Source organism: Carettochelys insculpta, chromosome 21 (assembly GCF_033958435.1).
Source record: "Carettochelys insculpta isolate YL-2023 chromosome 21, ASM3395843v1, whole genome shotgun sequence".
Lineage (NCBI taxonomy): Eukaryota > Metazoa > Chordata > Testudines > Carettochelyidae > Carettochelys > Carettochelys insculpta.
In genome coordinates, this window is record NC_134157.1 from 10234457 (window position 1) to 10252905 (window position 18449).

The following is an 18449-nucleotide window of genomic DNA, read 5'->3' on the forward strand; positions in this document are numbered from 1 at the left end:
GATCTGCTGATTTCCACTCCAGTGACCTATCTGGTATTCCAGGAGTAAAGTGAAAAAGTTTATTTATATTCCAATGGTGTTTTGGAAGGCTGCAGTGATACCTGAGTGCTTCTAGTGTGGTCTGTTATTCCTGGAATGTGGTACTTCTGGGAATGATGACACCTTAAAGGCAATCATTGTCTCTGCTGCTTTGCCATAATCTTAACTGGGCTCAGTCTGCCTGGCTAAAAATGGCAATGTACACGTACTCAGGCTGAAGTCTGGGCTCAGTGTCCCCCTCTTCACCCCCACAGGGTTTCAGAGCCAGACACCAGTGCAAGCCTTAATGTTTACAGTGCAATTTTTAGCCTCACACCCTAAGCCCCGAGAGCCCAACTCAGCTGATCTAGGCCAGCTGCAGCCATGCTGGAGGTCTCTTACTGAAGAGCAGATGTACCCTTTGGGCAACATTTTTTTTAAAAGTGCTGGGTGACATAGGACCCAAAGGACCCTAAGACCCAGTTTCCAAAGGATTTAGACACACAGGAGCCTAGATTCCAATTCACATTCCTTTTTGAAAATGAGCCTTATACTCCTCAGTCACTTAGCTTCTGAAATTCCTGCCCATGATGTTGTTCATAAACATTCATTACAGCAAGAAGTGCAAACATTTCCGAGGCACTTGTATTGGTCTCAAACCACCAAGTGCAGTAGGGGCAGCAGGGGGCAGGGAGGGGACAAAATAAAAGCTGAGGTAGGAACCTTCCATTTTCTTTTTTGGCTGCATGTCTGTTTTTTTAAGGTTAACTTTAATAGAGTTGTCGTAATGAGCAAGCTGTGCTAGTCTCAACCAGGCCACATGTACAAGAGCTCAGAAGCTTCTCCCTTTCACTAACAGAAATCAAGAAAAGATATTCCCTCACCTGCCTTGTGCTTCTCATATTGTTGAACCAATACAGCTACAACAACACTGCAAAGAATGTTTGTAAAAATCCTTGAACTTTAAGACACTGTTTGTCTGATGCTTCCTCCATTTGAGTTCCACAATGTTTCATTGTTCTATAAAATCCTGGGAATAAACACTGCAATCACATTTCAGCAGGGGTCATGTACTTTCATATGCTATCTCCAGCACTTGTGAATTAAGAGATTTCCTTTTGTTAATTAGGCAGATTATTATTTATATGGGTCCCTCTGTGTGTCCCTCCTTTCCAGTCCTATTGAATCTATTTTTGTTTTTTAGCATTAACTGGAAAGAAAGGAACTTGGATAGTAGCCAGTGCTCTTACTGCCATGATAAGACTCAAACATCTCTGAAAACTCAGTCCAGGCCAGTAACATGACTGTGATCATCCCTGTGGGCCCAGAGCCAGGAAAGTTTAGAAGACTGAAGGGATGGGTGTCATGCCATCTTGCTACAGGAGAGACCTGGATTCCAAAAAAGACCCGGAACACCTGTTCTTGGACCAATGAAGACTGAGCATGTGGCAGAAGCAATGCACTGGGTCTCAGGAATAAGTAGGTACAGTTTGGAGGAGAAGGTATAAACTGCCCTATTTTGGAAGTTCTCTGCCCTGGAATTGGTCTGAGAAGATGAAGGACCAGAGCCTGTAGCAGGTAGACAGAGAGGAGTTAGTAGAATGAGACAGTTCTGATAGCAGAAAGATGCACAGTGGGTTGTGCATAGGTCCCAGGGAAGAGAGCTCCACTCTGCAGGGAACCAGTGGGAGAATGGAAAAAATGGAAAAAGAGACCCCTTGGCAGGCACCTTTATGGGTGTCCATCTGAAGCACGGCTCTGGTCACTTAAGTGACTAGTCCTTTTAATTTCAGTAAGGCTAGTCAGATGAAAAAGAGTTCCCAAGATGGGTTTCTAAATGCTTATCTATCCTGATAAGCCAGTGCAATACACAGCGCTATTAAAAAAAGGACAAAACCTGCTTGCCTTGGTGCCCTGTGTGTCTGGATATTCCCAAGATGATGTTTTTTGAAAGCCTTTTGCAAGGCCTTTCTTTTCCCTTGAGAAGCTGTGAAGTTGAGGTGTTGTATTAAGATACCTGCCACAAGAAGAGGCTTTTTGTTTTGTTGGGAGGCATATATTCAGGGCCTGATCCAAAGTCTATTGGACTCATTGGGAGGATCACCACTAATTTCAGTTTTATTTGGCTGCGACCCTAGAAAAAAATGGGACAGACCATTGAGAAGAATATGAACACCATGGGGCTTAATGCCACTGTGGAACATGGTCACAGACCAGGGTGAGGGCCTGATACAAGAAAGTGAACAGAGCAGAATGCAAATGTGTATGTGTATCACTGAAATTAGGCAAATGTCCAGCACATGGAGGTTACTCCTTCTTTATATAGGGTAAGAGATTTGAATGTGGTAACCTGCTGCATGAAAGTGGCTTGTCAGAGGTTTATTTAGTTCCTCTGCTGTGGATCAGTTCCTTACAATTTTGGAATTAAGCTCCTAATAACTCTCCCCACAGCAGCTCTGCATTTAAGATAACGTCCCCACCCGGGTCACCACAGGGAAGCCAGAACAATGGAGCCAGTGGGCCACAGGAGGTTTTGTGTTAAAAGCATCAACTCTTTCAAGGATTTCCCTGAATCCAGCTAGCGATGCTTCCTGTACAATGATCTCAACAGGGAAGAGAGGAGATTGAGAGGTCAGAGGTGGAGTTTAATATTATAATTGGTATAGCTTAGAAGAATCTCTGCACTCTGAAATGCTAAAGTGGAGGACAGCATGGTGTGAAGACAAGTGGAGCTGCCGTTGCAGAGATCAGCACTAGCCATGGGAAGCACTACCGAGCACCCCCTCATTGCCTTACTCTTTCTAGGAGCTGTGGTTTGTCAGGCTCAACAAACCTGCCCAGGTGAGTAAGGAACAAATCTGTTACCTTTTAACAGCATGGGTTTGACTAGCTACTTTGCAGCAGTTACCGTCCAGTTTTGATGTGTAAGTGCCTCTGTAGACCAGCTTGCAGTGAAGGCACAAGAAGGAGACAATGGACGAAGGATTCTGGCACAGTTCCTGTCATGGGGTTTCCAAGAAATATCCCCCTGGGAGAGAGGAGTTTGGGAATGAAGGGGTCAGGGTCACAGCCCCCAAACCACAGACAGCTGTGAGGACAGAAAGCTCCTCTACAATGCAGCACAACCTCCCCCAAGATCCTCAGCAGTGTGTCTCTCTGAATGGCCAGTCTGCCATTCGCCACCCATCTTGCCAATGCCTTATTGTTCTGCTGTGTGAAGGGGACACTGCAACAGGAGTTAGTGCTGATAAAAATTCACTGGCTCCCAAACAGAGCATATTGCAGGCAACGTCTGTCTCCCTAGTTCCATTTTCTCATTATCCCATAGTGTGGGGCCTAACTCCATGGAGCATGTAGAGAGGAATTTCCACTGATTTCGGAGAGGGATTGAGGAGCACATGATAGGACAAAGAACAACTAGCCCTGAATGGGGAAAAACTGGGCACATCACATGGACTTAATACCTTCCAGCTTCTCTGTGTTAGTGTTGGACTCTGGGTGGCAGCAGACCTGGGCAGATGGGGGTATGGGAAACAAGACTGTAAAATTTCTGGTTATGAAAAGGGTACCTGGAAAAATGAGACCATTTCCAAATCATCCCACGCCACTCTGATTCTGGCTGATTAATTATCCTCATGAAATCAAACTCTTTCTTACACGCCAGGCCCCACAAAGCCAAGCTATGGGCTAACCAACACTTTCCTCACTCCTTTGCCTGTGGGAGACATTGTCCAGAGCTTGGCAATTCGTATGGAATACAGAATAGAGGGAGAAATGCAACTGTACTAATGCACATTCAAAACACAGTCACCTTTTATAATAATGTTCCATTTTAAACTATTAGTAAATAATTCACATTTTAATACATCGCTTGTCTATGGTTATAGATTGTTTAAAAGTCCATTAAATCCATGGGGTGTTTACCACAGCTTGTAATAATCAATCATATGGATGATTATTTCCTGTAAGAAACCTTTGATTAAAATAATCTATAACATCTTCTAGTGATGTGTTTAGACACATAGCACTAGAGTTTGTAATGTGCTTAGGAAGTCTTTTCAATATTTATAAATGCCACTTTAGTGCAACGTATGCACCAAAAGATACTACCCCTGAACTTCTTTAATCTGGCAACCTTGGGAAAAGGCTATACTAGAGTACTGAATTTTCCTGGCAGGAATGTTTGCCATAATGAAGGCTAAACCAAATCTTTTGTATGTGAAAGTCATTACAGAGTACTGTGCCTGCATAACATGTCATAAGATAAATCCTTAGTGCCCTGTATTTAAACTGTTACGTTGTTTTTATAATCATATGTCGGTTATTAAGCAAAAAAAAACAAACAAAAAATAGCACTAATTGTATAGTACAATGCCAAGCGGGGGCCTGAAACACAGGTTTTGGGATTACAGATACCCAGATTAATGAGAATCAAGTGTATTTGGTTACAGGCTCAGTTTCCCTGTGGACTTGAATACAGCTAGCTGGGAAAGCTGAATTTTTTTCTTCTTCCATGCAAACTTGGAGTTATTAAGCTATTTGGTGGTGAGTTGTGTTTATTGCACATTCAGGCTGCTATAAACCAACAGAACCCATGAATTTCAGAGGTGGAGATGTTAATCTTCAATCCAATCTATTGTTCTACAGATTTTCAGTTGAGAAAATACTTCCAAGTGTTTCAGACTTGGAATTTCTCACTTATGTATATTTAAATCATCACTCTTAATAAACATTCTTGTATAAACCAACTTCCTAGATCAGTGGTTCTCAACCAGGGGTACACATATTCCTGGTGCTATATAGAGTCTTTGAGGGGGTACATCAACTCATCTAAACATCTGCCTAGTTTTACAACAGGCTACATAAAAAGTATTAGCAAAGTAAGTACAAACAATAGTTTCATATCGATCATGATGTATTCATACTGTTCCATATATTATACACTGAAATGTGAGTACAATATTTATATTCCCATTGATTTATTTTATAATTTTACAGTAAAAATGAGAAAATCAGCAATTTTTCAAAACTCATGTTCTGTGACATATTTGTATTTTCATGTCTGAGTTTGTAAGCAAGTAATTTCTAAATTAAGTGAAACTTGGGGATACAAAGGACTAACCGAACCCCTGAAAGTGGGTTTTGGTGTGTAAAAAGAGAAAAACTATCTATATATGTTATATCACCTACACAGACTTTGAAAAGAGGGAAATGAACAGGAAAGCCATCAGCAAATAACTTCCAAGCAGAACCCCAGATGCAAAGCAAGCTGTCACATGTGATATTACATATATGTTGTAGAGTTAACATGTCTGCTTGGAGGAGGTTTATTTCTTTAATGTTCATTTCTCTGCTTTCAGTTTTTGCATAAGTGATGTCTTGTATGGGTTAGTAACTGTTGCTTTCTCACAATGTGGTTTTAGAAGTTCCTAGTTCTTTTCCCACATCTGCCTCTGCAGTTAGATGAACCTACAGTTGTGTTCATGGCACATACACAGAGTTAGAACCACATTGAACTGAAAGCGACAGCTTGTAATTTTAACATAGTTGTCAATACATCGCAACAGTCTTCAATGTTTCAGCTAGGTGGACTGGTGTAAATTATCAAAACTCTACTGAGGTCGGTTTGCCAGTTTACACCGTCTGATCCTTTGCCCCTTATCTGCAGCTTTGTTTTGAAACCTACTATTAACCTCATAAAAGTGTCATGATCGTGCAGAGCACTATGTTAAAATGTGGTATGTTTGAATACATCCCTGAAATTATGGTTGAAATGTTGACTTCATTCAGATGTGCTAAATATACTGTTCTTAGTCCACTTCATTCTTTTTGCTAAAGGCAGCTAAAGGGGTTGGTTTGTAACTATTTTTCTCCGGGCCTGGTTTTAAATAATTATAACCGAAACTGCTGGACCTTTCAGAAGCTCCATTCTGTGCTCAGAGTTAGCGGTGTGACTTTGGGGCTGATGAATTACGTGACACATACACGAGAAAGAGGCTTAATTCCTGCTTTAAATACAAATCTCAATGCAGTAGGGGCTATGGAAGCTCTTGAACCATCAGTTTGCCAGCAGGATGACATATGGACTGAAAAGACAGGCAAGTTTGAACCAAAAAGGGACAGGCCAGAAACCCAACAGCTTGCAGTGAAGTTTGGGCAGAGGTTTCATTTGCTGACTCTGGTTTCCCCAAAGACCCAAAGAAAATTCTTCTGCTGTCCTCCACAGAGGGAGTCAAAGAGACTCTGGGATTGGGCTCAGAAGATCGAGGGGCATGTTTCTGCTAGCCTCTCTTGAGTAGGTTAGATGGAACCTAAATTGTTTGTTCATGTTTGCATTTCTAGCCAAGAAAGGGGCTCTGTGAGATCTCATGTGTGGATCATGCTTCCATTTGGAAGTCCCAGTTTGCAGAACATCCCAGATATTGCGTCTCTGACAAAGATTATTTTCTACCTGCAGATGTGAAAGTGGTGGGTCTTGGTGAAAACGAGAAGCTCACTGTTCTGCAAGGGTGCCCTGGAGTTCCTGGTGCCACAGGACCCAAAGGAGAACCTGGAGCTGCAGGAATGATAGGTACCTTCCTCAGTACTGAGTGAGAATCGACTTTGGATGGTGTAGGCACAAACGTTGATTACTCAATAAATAATCACAGTGTTGCCGATTAAAATCATGCATGCACTTGACATGTTCTTTTATAGATAATGTCCACAGATGAAAACTGCCTTGGCTTTGTTGGCTTTGATGTCCTTTTACCTTAGCTGAGGATTTGGTCAACAAAGAGCCCAGGTCATTTCTAATTTTTTCTGTTAAAATATTTCTAAAATATTTAAATTAATTGCCTGTGTTTGTAGGAGAAAAGGGATTACAAGGGAACCCTGGGAAGATTGGACCAGCTGGGGTGAAAGGTAAAGTAATAAAAAGACTAATTAACTTTGTTTAAATAACATCAATAATTTTTAACATTTCAATTTTCCTTTTATGAAACATCTAATTCCTCCTTCCCCCATCTCCCTCTAAATGTAGAGCATGAACTGGATCAAATATAGGCCTCCCTTTGCTTTATGAACTTTATGAACTCTCTTATGAACTGTTCCTGATTTGCTAAGACTGTGTCTGTTGTTTCCGGGGTACACCAAAGTATTCCCAGCCACTGTCTGTTTTGTGAAATGCTTGCTACAAGCATTGGCAATGTAGCATGTGAAGTCAAGTAATAAAGTTTCCACCCCCTGCATAGCTGACCGAAACCTTTTAATATGAGAGTGATGACAGAAGAAATGCTGGTGTGAAATCACTCGGTCTGCAGACGTAGAAAGTAGTTTCATTAATACTAAGAGTGATCTATATATTCACGAATAGCAAATGGTCAGATGCCACAGAGTGAACACGAATTATATTTTGGGTCATTTTTCATGAACAAATTCAAGCTCTTCTGATTTCAGTATTTACCAAGTTCTTATCTCTATGGAACCCAACTTACAAGCTCTCACAGAAATTGCTACATCTTTGTTCACTTCTCCCCATTTTTCACAGGAGAGAAGGGTGACTCTGGTGTTCCTGGTGAGAGAGGTAAGAGATCTCGTCATTTTTACTTGCATAGTGGTAGAGACTAAGCCTGTAGGGAATGCAGTTGTGGCATAGCATGGCAAGAGATTTTCCAAAAAGCTCTGCAGCTAATGGGTCTCAGAGTCAATGGGTGTTGGGCATTTAACTTTTTTGGTCACCTTTGGAAATTCCAACCTTTACCTTAAAAAAAGAATCCAATTCCAGCACACACAGTTGCCCAAATTACCCTTTCATTTGTACCCATTCAAACAAGAGGAGGTCAGTGATGTGGCACCAGTGGGAAAAAGAATTTGCTCACTCTCTTCTGTGTCATGCTTATCAAACTCTGGAAGGGCTAATGCTTTTTCCGTTGGATGATGCAGGGAAACTGGGATCTTATAGCACCACAGAAATTAGTAACAAATGCTGACGAGCCCTCAGATCAGGGTGCAGTCTCTTGGCTATGTAATGATTTGTTCCTATGTGGTTTTGTGCGTTTTCAGGAGATAAAGGAGACAAGGGAGTGCCTGGAACTATGAGTAAGAACCTCTGCAATTTCTTTTATGGCAAGAGTATAATATGATTTCGTTTTAAAAGCACCACATTCTAACCTCAGGAATTCCGCAGAGTGCAATTTGTACACGATATTGAACTCCCTAATGTAGCTGATGAGTTATCCAAGAGTGTAAAAAACTTGACTTCAGTAATTAGAGATGAGCATGGGCTGTTATATTTGCATCTGCATTTGAATCCAGAACTGATCTCACCTGAAAGTTTGAGGAGTCTCGGATCACAGCCAGTTTGTGTGATGTTGTCTTTCTTTGGTTACATCTTACTTATTGGTGCAGGAGGAATTAAAGGGATAACATATATTTCACATTCTGCAATTGTCTTAATGCTTCCCAGCTTGTGAAGAACATTAGGCAAGATGTGAGTGAATATGATTTCATGGATGGGGTAGTGGAAGTAAAACCTATGGTTGGACAGAATTTAGGACACTAATTTTTGTCTAGGGAAGGACTTGTCTTGATACACTGGTAGCTGGGGTCTGAGATGCATTAAACTGCTTTACTGTCTTAACTCGTGATGCATACATGCCTTGTGGCTAGAGCGGGAGTTTAGGAAAATATCATTTTTCCCTGGTTTCAATCCCTCTCCTTCATGTTTTCCTTTGTGAACAGCTGAGAAGGACCTCGAGGATGTACGCTGTAAGAAAGGTGAGTGTTTTCTAGAATCACATTATGTGAGCTGTCAACACATCCCATTCTAGGGTCAGGGAATTCAGCTTACAATGTAGAGAGACAGTCGAAGGTGCTTGTAATTCATTTTGATTTCTGTAGCGCCTACTGTAATTGACACCAGTTTCTGCTCTGTTAACATTGTTGACTTACATGAGGTTTAGTTGAACCAGCAACTCTATTGACTATAATACAGAAGGTAATCCTGTAAGACGGGCTGTTTTACTAAAAGCCCCTGCATATCCTTTTGCCTACTGCCATATGGAATCTGAAGGAGTCACTTTCACCAGGAATGTACATTCTTGCTGCTCTCATCACAAATAGAAGCCAGGATTTAGGATAGCTGGTTCAAAAGAAATCCTATACTCTAAAGTTCAGAAACTCAAGAGAAAACGACCTGAAATTCCTAGCTCATTGAAAAGGGATCAGTGCTGCTTCTGTAGTGATCCATTGCAGCAAAATTTACTGATAACAATTACCATTCTATCCAGGGGCAAAGAACTGCAAAGAGCTGTTAGCCAGAGGGAACTTCATGAGCGGCTGGTACACCATCTACCCCCATGACTGTAACGCCCTGACTGTGCTGTGTGACATGGACACGGATGGAGGTGGATGGATAGTAAGTGAGAACAAAGAATGGAACACCCATGCTTGGTGCCATCAATGCTAATGTAAACCACTGATGGTTTTCATAGGGGGTAAGATGGGGTGAAGCATTTGCTCAAACAAGTCAGACCCTGGAAAGGCTGTCAGTCATATACTTGTTGAAAATGATATCTTTCTATTACTTTTTGCTGTCCCAGTGACACATGTTCACTAGGAGCAGGGCTTGAAATAGAAACTTCCCAACTTGTCCATGAGTTTGAGATAATACTGAAGCTGAACCGAGAGCTGGTTTAGATCTGTTCCATTTGAACCTGGGAGGGTTTGGTGGGGGAAGGAGGTTCCTAAGTTGAGGGAAAAGGTGAAGGGCTGATAGAGTTGAGGGGATGAGAGCTTATGGCTTCTGGTTACGTTTGTATCCATTACCTATAGTACTGTAAAACAAACCCTCCTTAGCCCATCGAGTTAAATGGGTTGAAACCAAAACAGGAGGGGAAATATTACGTGCAGTTCAGAGAAATTCTGTTTCCCAAGGATTTCATGATTTCTGCATTTGGGTTACTTCCAGATCAGACTGCAGCCTGCACAGTTGAAAATTCTTCAAAGGAACATTTGAATTTTTAACATTTCGACTTAATCAAAAATCTTCATTTCAATAATATCAGCACAAATATCTAATACCTGAAAATTTTGACTTTTGTTTATACTATAACATTTAGAGGAATCCAATGCAATTTTATGAAGCATTTCAGTTTCAATGAAACTGCATTTTCTGACCAGCTCTTAATATCATTTTAATATTTTAACTTCTAGTTTCTGCGTTAAGCCCATAAACACAACAGTGGAAGGATTTCCCTTTTTGCTGTTAAAGCACCAGCAGCTCAGAAAGCTTCACTTGCCCAGCTGGAACATGGCTGGGAATAAACTCCTTATTTACCATTTTTGGTTGATATCTCATGTCACTTACTGTTTTCTTATGGAGAAGTAATTCCTTAGCTTTCCTGCACATAAGAGGGGAAGTTTTATTTGTTCATTGCTTTGGACTTCTATTAATAGGGTCAAGGTAGAAAATACTGAGTGAGATTTTGTGGGCTGTGTATGGAAGACACCTTCTTGGCCTTATAATCTACGCATTTATTACAGCATCTATCCACTTTGTCAGTTCTCAAAAAAAATGAAAATAATTACCAGTAATTAAATGCCAATTTGTGCTTTCAGACATCTCCTCCAAGACAGAGTACAATTTGACTAGGTTAATAGCGATTCTCTGTGCTTTAAAATTCTGCTTTGTACCCTTGTTTTGTTCAGGACAAAAACTGAACAGCAACACTTTCATTTCTCTGCAGGTTTTCCAGAGGCGGGTAGATGGTTCAGTGGACTTTTACCGTGATTGGAATTCTTATAAGAGAGGTTTTGGCAGCTACCTCACCGAATTCTGGCTGGGGAATGACAATATTCACCTATTAACGTCTTTTGGTAACTATATAACATGCATTGTGTGCACTTTTCCCCACCAAGTTCCTCTATATACTTGACTGTAGAGTGTTCTCTTTGTAACTTTAACTAGGCTCTTGGATAAGGAAAAGAATAGTCCAGCAATAGGTCAGATACCAGCTTCCTTAGTTGTTTGTTTTCCTAGACAGAGACAGATCTAAAATGTGTCAGGCTGTGATGGATTTCCCATCCCCCCACATCCCTATCCCTGGATGCCACCAGGAACTGGAGGATATATGGAACTGAGCCCCCTGACCCACCAGCCTGGTCTTCCTCTCAGCACTGTGCTGCTGTGCCAGGCAATACACCATTCCCAGTCCTACACATTCCCACCAGTATTTACACGGGCAGGGACATACCCAGCTGCATTTGCGTGCAGCTATTGGCCAGCCACAGCATGAACCAATTATAGAGAGGCGACAGTCAGAATTAACCCCCACTTCCCAGCCTAGGACCCCAGAGCTGTACTGTCCTGCTCTGGTCAAAACCTCAACCAATAAGAATGTATTTCTTGGCTCTCCCTGAAAGTACAGAGAAATATGCATTCGTGTGGTAACCAAGGTAAGATTTTTCCCAAGATGCTTCACTTAAAGGAACACTGGTTTGAGTTAAAGTACAAAACATGTTTATTAACTGCAAATAGATTGTAAGTCATAGAAAACGGATCAAAGCAGATTAAGTAAGTATTAAATAAACAAAAATGCAAACTAAACTTAGCATACAAGAGAGAGAGTTTTGGTAATGACACTCTCTTGCTGTGAATGATGATAGAATCATAGGATACTAGAACTGGAGATCTCAAGAGGTCATCAAGTCCAGTTCCCTGCCCTCTCAGCAGGACCAAACACCATCTAGACCATCCCCGATAGCTGTCTTTATAACCTGCTCTGAAATTTCTCTAGCGACGGAGATTCCACAACCTCAGCATCACACTGTTGTCTCATATTTAGCTTGTGGTCCACTATGACTCCTAAATCCCTTTCCACAGTATTCCTTCTTAGACAGTCGCTTCCCATTCTATATGTGTGAAGCTGATTGTTTCTTCTTAAGAGGAGCACTTTGCATTTGTCCTTATTAAACTTCATCCTGTTTACCTCAGACCATTTCTCCAGTTTGTCCTGATCATTTTGATTTATGAGCCTATCCTTCAGAGCTGGTGCAACCCCTCCCAGCTTGGTATCATCTGCAAACTTAATAAGCATACTCTCTATGCCAATATCGAAATTGTTGATAAAGATATTGAATATAACCAGTGCCAAAGCAGACCCCTGTGCCAAAGCAGACCCCCATAGACCCACTTGTCTATGCCCTTCCAGCATGACTGCAAACCATTAATAACTACTCTCAAAGAATGGTTGATGATACAAGCAGGCTTGCAGATTCTCAAAGGTCAAACTGAATTTGCTTTGCAGCTTGGGACCCCCACTGCCTTTCAAATCCTTTTTCTTTCAGAACTTCTCTCACATGTTCAGTTATGGAGGAGTGAAGAACAAACAATGATGTAATTCCCTGTCTTATATAGACTTAGCATATAGCAGGATCCTTTATTCCAAAACTAGCTCCTAGCCCAGTTTGTAGAAGAACGCAAGTACCTAGAATGGAATCCAGTCATTTGGTTTGATCACATAATTTTGCAGAGTCATTTCAACCATTACTTACAGGCTGTTGAAAGTCCTTCACAAGTAGCTGTATAATTGGAAGCATTTTGCCTCGTGGGTATCACTCGTGTAATTACATTTGAAATATAGATACATAGTTAATATTCATAACTTTGCATACAAAGATGATACATGCATACAAATTGGATAATCCTATTTAGCAAACCATAACTTTTCCCATGACAACTTACATGAGCTATCTAATATAAATTGTATCATAATTATGCCATAATCATAACATAATAATATTACTATGGTTATTGTGGGGCACAATGTCACGGTGGCTGCCATGCCATAATTGTTACAGTACGCTATTAATTCTGTGCTAGGCCACAAGATGTTATATTCTGGTAGTAGTGGGCATGCATGTTACAAAAAGAGTCTCTTTGTGAGATTTCATTGGACCAGTGAACACTGTAGGTCGTGTGGTTCCAGTTAAGGCCTGGGAAATAGAGCAATGAATCACTTGGCAAATACTCATTACCAGAAATTCATATCTTCTCCTATGTATGAGAGACAGAGCGGTCTGGCTGACCAGACTCCAGAACACAGAACATAAGAGGCACAGGAGCTCTTCTGTTTATGCCCCTGGTTTGCGTGTTGAATATTGGTCTCAGGTTATGGAAGGGTAGGTACCCAAGACGGTTGGTTTTTCTGCCTTTGGCAAACAAGCATTCTAAAAATAATGCAGGAAATGTGGACAAGGGTGTGTTTTGCATACTCTGGGGTTCCTGAGCTGTGTTCCCACTAAGCTGGATACATGCAGGGCTGCTCAGGAAAGGGTCACATGTTGCCCAGCTAATTAGCAGAGCATGCACAGCTGTGTTCCAGTCCCGAGCTCCCCACCATTTTCCCTCTTGCAGCTGCTTCTGGGAGGGACCCTCCCGCTAGCTGTGCAGTGTGTGTGGGGGGGGGGTGCTGAAGTTAGGGGGTCCCTCTGCCCCTATATTCCATCTCTGCAGAGCAGTGGAGAATGGGGGCACGGCACACAGAGCCTGGCTCAGGGAGAACTTGGAACTGGTGCAGTCTGAGCAGTGAGGGACTGCCTTAAAGAGGCAGTGAACTGTTTCTGAATTTTCCCCAGCAGCCAGCTCACAGTCTGTATCCCAAACTCTCTCTATCCCTGCCCCTATGTGTCATCTCCCCAGAGTGGATAGGGGACAGAACCTGACTGCAAAAGACTCTTGCTGCCCTCTGAGGCCTGTTGTGAAAGGTGAGTCCCTTTCTTAAGGAGGCAGTGCACTGTTAAATCAGATTGCTCCTGCAGCCAGCATACGCACACATACACTCCCTCTCCCCATTGCCTCCATCCGTATTCCCCATCCTGACAGACCGGGAGAGGGGAGACCTCAGGGCTCAGGAACAGAGCAGGCCAGACACAGCCAGCATACAGAGGTGATTGGTGAGGGACACACGGGAGACCACCAGCCACATAACTCCCCCAGCCCAAGGAAGGGCCAGGCCACCCCTTCCACTGCCCCAAGCCCTGCCTATCCCCACCACTGCTCCATCCCATCCCACCCTTGCTCCATCCCCACCGCTCCTCTTCCCCCAAGCATTGTGGCCTGGACAACTAGGAGGTTGGGGGACTGGCCTCCCCACTCTCACAGGCAGCAGTGGGGGGAAGTGGAGTAACAAGGCCCCATCTCACCTGCTTCCTCAGATGCATCAGTCTGCTTCCTGCTGGTGAGTGTGGGGGTGGTCCCTCCCCCTTGAGATGTGACTGAAGGAACAGAGTGAGGTGAGGCTGCTTTGCTCTGATTTCCTTGGAGCTGTGGGCACCAGCCCCTTGTCCCTTCTCCCCCTGGTGCCCCCTCATGCCTCCCCATATGTCACCTCTGCTTTCTGTCTCTTACACACACTGTCTCTTGCACACTCAGCCTCTCAACACATACTTGTTATCATTGTCATTGTTACTGCTTGGCGCTTCCTGCAGTGCACATACATTCTCTGTGACTTTATTCTTTCACATGTGTTATTGTAGTGTTTTGACTGGTCAATGCATTTCATAATTTTTATTTCTCCAGCCCTTAAGTTTAATTCTTTGAGTAATGAGTTCTAAAATTCCTACCCTGTCCTCGTTGGAGTAATATTAAATCTAAGCTTTTCATTTCTACTGATGGTACATGTAACATTGGTGCATGTAACAGCATGTGGTCCATACACAGATGGAAAAACTTGGAGGAAACATGGTTCTTCAGGACTTTCTTTCCAGCTGCTCAAACCCTTTCTCTGTCTCTCCCCTCACCAGTTGAGCAATCAATTTTTCAGTGCATTAGCCACATCCCTCAAAAAGTCATTATGGATCTGCAAGTATGGGCTAATGAAAGAGGGTTCAAATCTCTTCTTGCATAGCGCCCAGTATTCGGTCATGCTTACCCAGGGAATGTTTCAAGGGTTTCTTAATTGGTACTGCTAGTTTTTCTTGAACTGATGCTTTTAAGGTGCAGATGCGGCAAAGACCAGAGGTGCAGCCTACCAGTTCAGGTTGGCTGGGTTATTTCTCCAGTAGAAAGGAGGAGGTTTTGGTGTCAGAGCTGAAGGGAAGGAGCCTGCTGGTTTGCCTTGATTAGAGGTGGGGAACTGAAAAGCCACGCTGGGTGACTAGGCTCAAATTCTTGGGTTCTGCCGTACAAAACCCCTCCTAAAGACACACAATATGTATGGAACCCAACTAACTACTTTCTTTCTTCCCAATTTGCTTCCATTAGGAGTTAATGAACTTCGTATCGACCTGACAGACTTCGATAACAACCATGTGTTTGCCAAGTACACATCATTCAAAATTTTAGGAGAGACTGAAAATTACAAGCTGATTTTTGACCGTTTTCTTGAGGGTACTGCAGGTAGGTGTCAGATGTGGTTTCCACATTCCATAGCACAGAGCAATGCTACAATGCCACCAGGACTGTAGAAAATCCCACAACAGAAGTATATTACACTTCTGATCCACAGTAACGCAGCCATTTCCTAAGGCCGAATCTGGACATTATTACCCAGTATTACTCAGTCCTTATTCAAGCAAACTTCCATTAAAGTCACTGGGGCTACAGCTCCATTGCAGGAGCTCCATTGCTCCTATTTTGAAATAAGATATTTTGAAGCAGTTATTTTGAAATAACACAATTACACACATTTACACACAATTACACACATTTCCAAAGGGGCATGTTAGTGAGGCACCAGCTGGGGAGCCAGGCAGTGGACAACCTGCCCGTCAGGGCCTGAGGATATGTTTTGCTGTCTATACTAGTCTTCATCCTAAGGTTTGATATGAGTACATTTTGAAGGTTCCTGTGTATCAATCTCTGGTTCTAAATATATTCTCAACTCATCCCATCTTTCCTCAAAAGATTTTGGCTATGGTCCTGCTGGATTTGTGACAATTAACAGTCACGATCTTTGAAGTTTTGTACTGTTATTGTTTGTTTATAGCCTGGCAATACCGAGAGGACCTAACTGAGATCAGGTACTATTGTACTAGCCTGTAGAAGGAGCTGTACATGGTAAAAGTAGCAGCAGTCTAAACAGGCAAGACAGGGGGAACGAATAAGCCCTCATTGTATAATTAAGGCACTGAAGTTCAGAAATATTATGACTGCCACTTTCCAAGAGGCTTCCAGTACCCAACTCCTGGGCTACGTCCAGACTGGAGCCATAATGCGAAATAATTTACACAATGCAAATTGCATAAATTATTTCAAATTAACTTATTTCGAACTTGGTGCCATCCAGATGCCACCAAAGTTCGAAATAAGCAGCTATTTTGAGGGTTCCGCTACCTCTCTCATGACCGGGGTAGTGGAAACAGAATCCCATGCTCAAAATAGCTGTGCTATTTCCAGTGTGGTGAGTAGCTGTGCAGTTGCTATTTTGGGGTACATTTGTATCCTGAAATAGCAGCGATAGTCTTGTCATAGCCCTGCGGACTTGTGCAAGGTCATCCAGGAGGTTTGTGACAAACCTGGGTAGAAAACCCAGAAATTCTGAGTGCTAGCCAGGTGACTTAGCCACAGATGTTCTGTGGAATACTGGCCCCTCAAGAGTGCTAGACATACTAAGTCACCCAGAACCTGCTGTATCAGGAACTGATATGAAAGTGGCTAAATTGAGATTCAGACTCCTTCCTATAGAACAAGGGATTCAGAGTGCCTCATGAAATGAGGAAATGGACAGCAGAGTCCCAGGAATGTTAGACTTGGCGACCGAGGAACTAAACTTCCTGTGAGCTGCCATAAAGAGTGATTTCATTTCCTTCACACAGGTGATTCGCTGTCTGGCCACAACAACATGCTGTTCTCAACTAAAGACCGAGAGCAAGATCCTGGTTCAAGCAAATGTGCAACAACCTACAAGGGAGCCTGGTGGTATAATAACTGCCACAATTCCAATCTGAATGGGATGTACTGGCTGGGAGCCCACAGCAGCTTTGCAGATGGTGTGAATTGGCAGACAAGCAAAGGGTACAACTACTCCTTCAAACGGTCGGAAATGAAATTCAGGCCCGTTTAGCCCAGCAGAAAGGCAGGTTTATATGGTCATGGGGAAGCGAGACTGTCACAGGAATAATCTTCTCTTCCATGCCGCTACTTTATGTCGATAATTCTGGGCTTCTTCCCCCTGTGGTTAAGTTTGCTTCTTTCTGCTGGCATCTCAATGTCTATTGTATGCTAGCTCACATTACCTGCCAGCAGAGGTTTTCCAAGGTTCATCTAATGGTGATGCAAGGTGGGGAGAGATGGAGGTATGGGCCATCGGGTTTAAGAACAACTGGAATCCTTCACAATCTGTCTGCTCCACGTTGCTGATCCTTCTGAGACCTAAATAAAATATTTTCTGTTAATGCAAGGCTGCACATCTCTGTTTCCCCATAATAAGGCTCAGCATAGGAATAGCCTTCTAGGCAGGTTTCTGTTGTGCAGGTAATGTGTAGCCCCATGCTGCAATCCTATGAAATAGTCATGTGGAGGACCTTCTGTGGGGATGGGAAAAAGGGGGTGGGGCATGCTATTTTGTTGTCTGGGTCCCTAAAGGTATTTAGGTGCCTTACTGCCTTTAGCCTGGCTTGCTGATGGGGAAGGGGGGCAATGTATATGGAGATACACATCTCATAGAGCTGGAAGGGACCTTGGGAGGTCATTGAGTCCAGTCCCCTGCCCTCTTGGTAGGGCCCAAGCAACATCCCTTTTTAATCTATGTGCTCCAGATCCCTGGATGGCCCCCTCAAGGAGTGAACTCACACAAGTGGGTTTAAGAGGCCAATGCTAAAACCACCGAGCTATTCCTCCCACTAGAGTTGTTTCGTGGCCTGATAGTTCAACAGCTGGAGAGGCTGGAGCCTCAGGTCATGTAAATTACTGCTGGAGTGCCACACTCGGTGCTCCTGATGAGTCTGGGAGTGGAGCTGGGGGCTGGCATGGTGCTCTCTAGGTGTCACTGAGGGCTGGCTGCCCGCCCCAGCTCTGCCCCCTCCACCCAAGGTCCCAATCCTTCTGGGACCATGGAGCCAGCCTGTCCATACCTTGCCCTGGGGCCCAGCAAGGTTGTTGATTTACTTATAAACGCTTGGAAAATTCATTCTGCCCTTAGAGTAGTTGCTGCATGTGTGTGGAGGATATGCCATTTTTTCATATGTGACAAAAAGTTTGATTACGTTCTCTAAATGCAGAAGGGAATTCAACTTTAGGTGTTGTCATGACTGATGCCTTCCTAGTACTTTCAGATTTCACCTGTGGAATACATCACAAACTCCTTTTTGTAAGGCCACACAGAAAAAGCTTCATTTTTGTTTGTTTATAGGTGTCTTTATGGCACTACTTGTTGTCAAACCTGAACGTCTTTTCTTGCACTGTTGCAAATTGCTGGAAGATGACAAGCTTTCTACTTTCTCTGCTAAGT

The 18449-nt window shown here is 43.0% G+C and overlaps 1 protein-coding gene across 2 annotated transcripts; it reads left to right on the forward strand.

Moving 5' to 3' along the window:
• Positions 1-2607: 2607 nt before the first annotated feature.
• Positions 2608-17399, forward strand: LOC142023860 (ficolin-2-like). 2 transcript variants are annotated; one of them, XM_075015256.1, is made up of 10 exons: positions 2610-2859; positions 6476-6589; positions 6868-6921; positions 7547-7582; positions 8062-8097; positions 8740-8775; positions 9288-9415; positions 10746-10875; positions 15263-15397; positions 16816-17399. In XM_075015256.1, exons 1-10 carry the CDS (start codon positions 2778-2780, stop codon positions 17061-17063), a joined length of 999 nt encoding a protein of 332 aa, XP_074871357.1. In that variant the 5' UTR covers positions 2610-2777; the 3' UTR covers positions 17064-17399. The 2 variants fall into 2 exon arrangements, with proteins under 2 accessions (XP_074871358.1, XP_074871357.1); XM_075015257.1 differs by lacking the exon at positions 8062-8097 and having other exon boundaries at positions 2608-2859.
• The last annotated feature ends 1050 nt before the right edge of the window (positions 17400-18449 follow it).